The sequence below is a fragment of the Sinocyclocheilus anshuiensis genome, unplaced genomic scaffold, assembly GCF_001515605.1.
Source record: "Sinocyclocheilus anshuiensis isolate Anshui unplaced genomic scaffold, SAMN03320099.WGS_v1.1 scaffold1994, whole genome shotgun sequence".
Lineage (NCBI taxonomy): Eukaryota > Metazoa > Chordata > Actinopteri > Cypriniformes > Cyprinidae > Sinocyclocheilus > Sinocyclocheilus anshuiensis.
In genome coordinates, this window is record NW_015548215.1 from 718,428 (window position 1) to 721,282 (window position 2,855).

At 41.9% G+C, this 2,855-nt stretch overlaps 1 protein-coding gene across 1 annotated transcript in view; it reads left to right on the forward strand.

Moving 5' to 3' along the window:
• LOC107653875 (band 4.1-like protein 3) overlaps positions 1-2,855 on the forward strand; it is a 29,591-nt gene that overhangs the window by 21,765 nt on the left and 4,971 nt on the right. Inside the window, exons 11-14 of the mRNA XM_016440744.1 lie at positions 91-213; positions 1,510-1,590; positions 2,124-2,216; positions 2,626-2,766. Coding sequence (XP_016296230.1) covers positions 91-213; positions 1,510-1,590; positions 2,124-2,216; positions 2,626-2,766 — 438 coding nt within the window. The remainder of the gene's footprint in view (positions 1-90; positions 214-1,509; positions 1,591-2,123; positions 2,217-2,625; positions 2,767-2,855) is intronic.

Sequence of the window (2,855 nt, forward strand, 5' to 3'; positions counted from 1 at the left end):
GTGTGTGTGTGTGTGTGTGAGAGAGAGAGTGTGAGTGTGAGTGTGTGTGAGTGTGTGTGTGTTTAACGCTGTGTGTCTCTCTGTGTTCAGCCTAAGCCCAGTTTCGATGAGATGTCTCCTGAGCTCACGGCGCTCTTGCAGTCCACTCGCAGCTGGGCTCCGTCTGCGTCTGCGTCTCCGGCTCTGATCGCGCAGCCGCAGGCTTTACACAAGGTGCAGCTCTGGAGAAACTCTAGAAACCAGCCTGCGTACCGATCTGAGTTCATATATTCTGATGCCCGTGGTGTTTAAGCGTCTGTCCTCGATCAGCCTCGTGTCTGTCAGACATCGTGTCATTCAGCCCATCTCTCATCTCTGCTCTGATTTACAGCAACAGTTCTTTTGTAAAGACTCAGTTTGCAGATCTGTTCCTTCATCTGTTCTCACGAGGACTGAATAAGGAGGAGAAAGAGCTTCTCATGTTCCCCTCAAGGTTTTAGTCAAACACCTCAGAGATGCTTCTCTGTAAACCTCATTTAGATCAATAGTGATTGTCAGAAGCACTTCATAACTGAACTGAATGGAGCTGAGCACAAACAGGAGCAGTGTTGATACTGTGCTTAGTATTTAGTCTTGTTTTGTATTTTGTTTTTGTCTTTTCCGGTATAAATATCTAAATATTCTTAAATCAAGATACATTTACTGGAGAAGCAAAAATTACTTAAGATATTAAATCTTGGTTTTTGAAAGATTTAGTAAAATGAAGTGAGTTTATACTTAAAACAAGAATAAAAAATCGGTTAGAAAAATCAACTTAATTCACATGGAAAACAAGATTATTATTTTTTACTCCATTGACCATAAACCATAAACTTTATTAATTTTGATCATTTTTATCAGAAAACGAAAATTAATATCTTTCGTAATTTTTCTTTTCAGGTAAATGTATTTTTATTTAGGAATGTTTCGGTATTTATACTGGAAAAGACAAAACAAAATGCAAAATAAGGTAAAAAATAATAACCTCCATATATATTACTGGAACTAACTAAAGCTAAAACTATTAAAATAATTTTAATTTTCAATTTAAATAAAGCTTCAAATAAAATTAAATATAACTATTTGTTGAAAATTAAAATTAAAATAAGGAAAAGTATTAAAATGATTAAAATTGAAATAAAAGCTAAATATAAAATATATAATGAAAATATAAAAGTATAATATAAATGAATGCTATAATAGAATATAAATAATAATAAAAGGAAGTCCCACCTTTCAGTCAAATGAGCCAATCACATTTGTGCTGAAGAGTTTGATTTGAGCTAAAGCAGCTAAACTAATGATGTGATTATTGCTGATTTGACATGTTATTGTCGTGTGATCGCGGTGAACAGTTCTAGAGATGTTAGTTTATCTCCATTCAAACAGACAAAGCTGTATTTTACTAACTGCTGCTGATATAAAAGCAGATCATTCAGTTTCTGTTTGGTTTTCTGCCTGTTGATCATATATTCTTTATTTGTCTGACAGCCTTCAGAGAGTCCAGAGAGGCATCTGGCTGAAGAAGAGGATCAGCAGCCGCCGGCAGAGGAACCGCTGGACCAGCCTCAGGTACCTGAACCTCCAGAAGGGCCCTTGGAGCCTGCGGTGTATTATCAAGCGTGTGTTGCGTGTGTGGAGCCGCTGAGCTCAGTGCAGTCCCTCGATGAGTCTGACGACGACTCCAGCGACTCCGGCAGTGTAAACTCGGCTAACTTCTCCGGGCCCCTCACACATGCGGGCCCCGCGAGGGCCGATTCCCACAGCGACAGTGAGTCTGGAGGAGAGAGCTTCTCTCTGTCCACTGATGATGATGATGATGATGATGAGCAGTCACCCAACATGAGCCCGTCCGAACAGAGGGGTGTGGCTGAGGGTCACAATGGGGAGGTAGAACTGACCGCCGGTAAAGAGGTGACTTTATGACCTCATGACCCCGCGACCCCAAACCAACAGATTGACCCCAAACCTGAAACCCCTAACATCCGCCCTCTCCTCACTAGCGCCGGCATACTGTGTGTGTTTCATAAGAGCTTCTTATGAGAAGATTCAGTTTTCATTACACGTGTGTGTATGTGTGTGTGTGCGTGTGAGAGTGAGTGTGGTCGGGTGTGGTGAGTTTCTCCAGGACTCTGTCAGGAGACACGGACACACAGATCCACACGGAGATGAAGACCATCACATACGAGTCCCTGCCGGTGTGTGAGCTCACACTCATCTCATCCACCACAAACACACTGAAGAATCACATCGCAGACACGCTCCTTCAAGACAGCAGATGTCTGTTGAAGTCTCAGATGTTTCTCCTGAGTAAAAGTTTTCTGTGATCTTTTGTGATCGAACTGTGCTCAGATCAGCCAAGAACCCAAAGTCAGAGATCTCAGTATGAACTCATCGGCTGCTCTGAGCTGCTCCTCATTCATTTTACAGCTCTGGACTCTAACTGAATGATGACTAGTGACTCATTTGAGTCTATTTTATTTCTCATCAAGAATTTTACATTTACAGAAATGTTTCTCGAGCAGCAAATCAGCATATTAGAATGATTTCTGAAGATCATGTGACACTGAAGAATTTAAATTGTAATCATTTTAATAATCGTTGCAGGGCGAGACGGACGGAGACACTGATCCTGGCGTTCTGCTGAGCGCTCAGACCATCACATCAGAAACCACCAGCACCACCACCACCACACACATCACCAAGGTACTGACCGCTGCTGCATTACTGACCATCAGAACCATCAGTGTCTGACAGACGAGTGTCATAACGGATGTGTGTGTGTGTGTGTGTGTGTGTGTGTGTGTGTGTGTGTGTGTGTGTGTGTTTGACAGGGG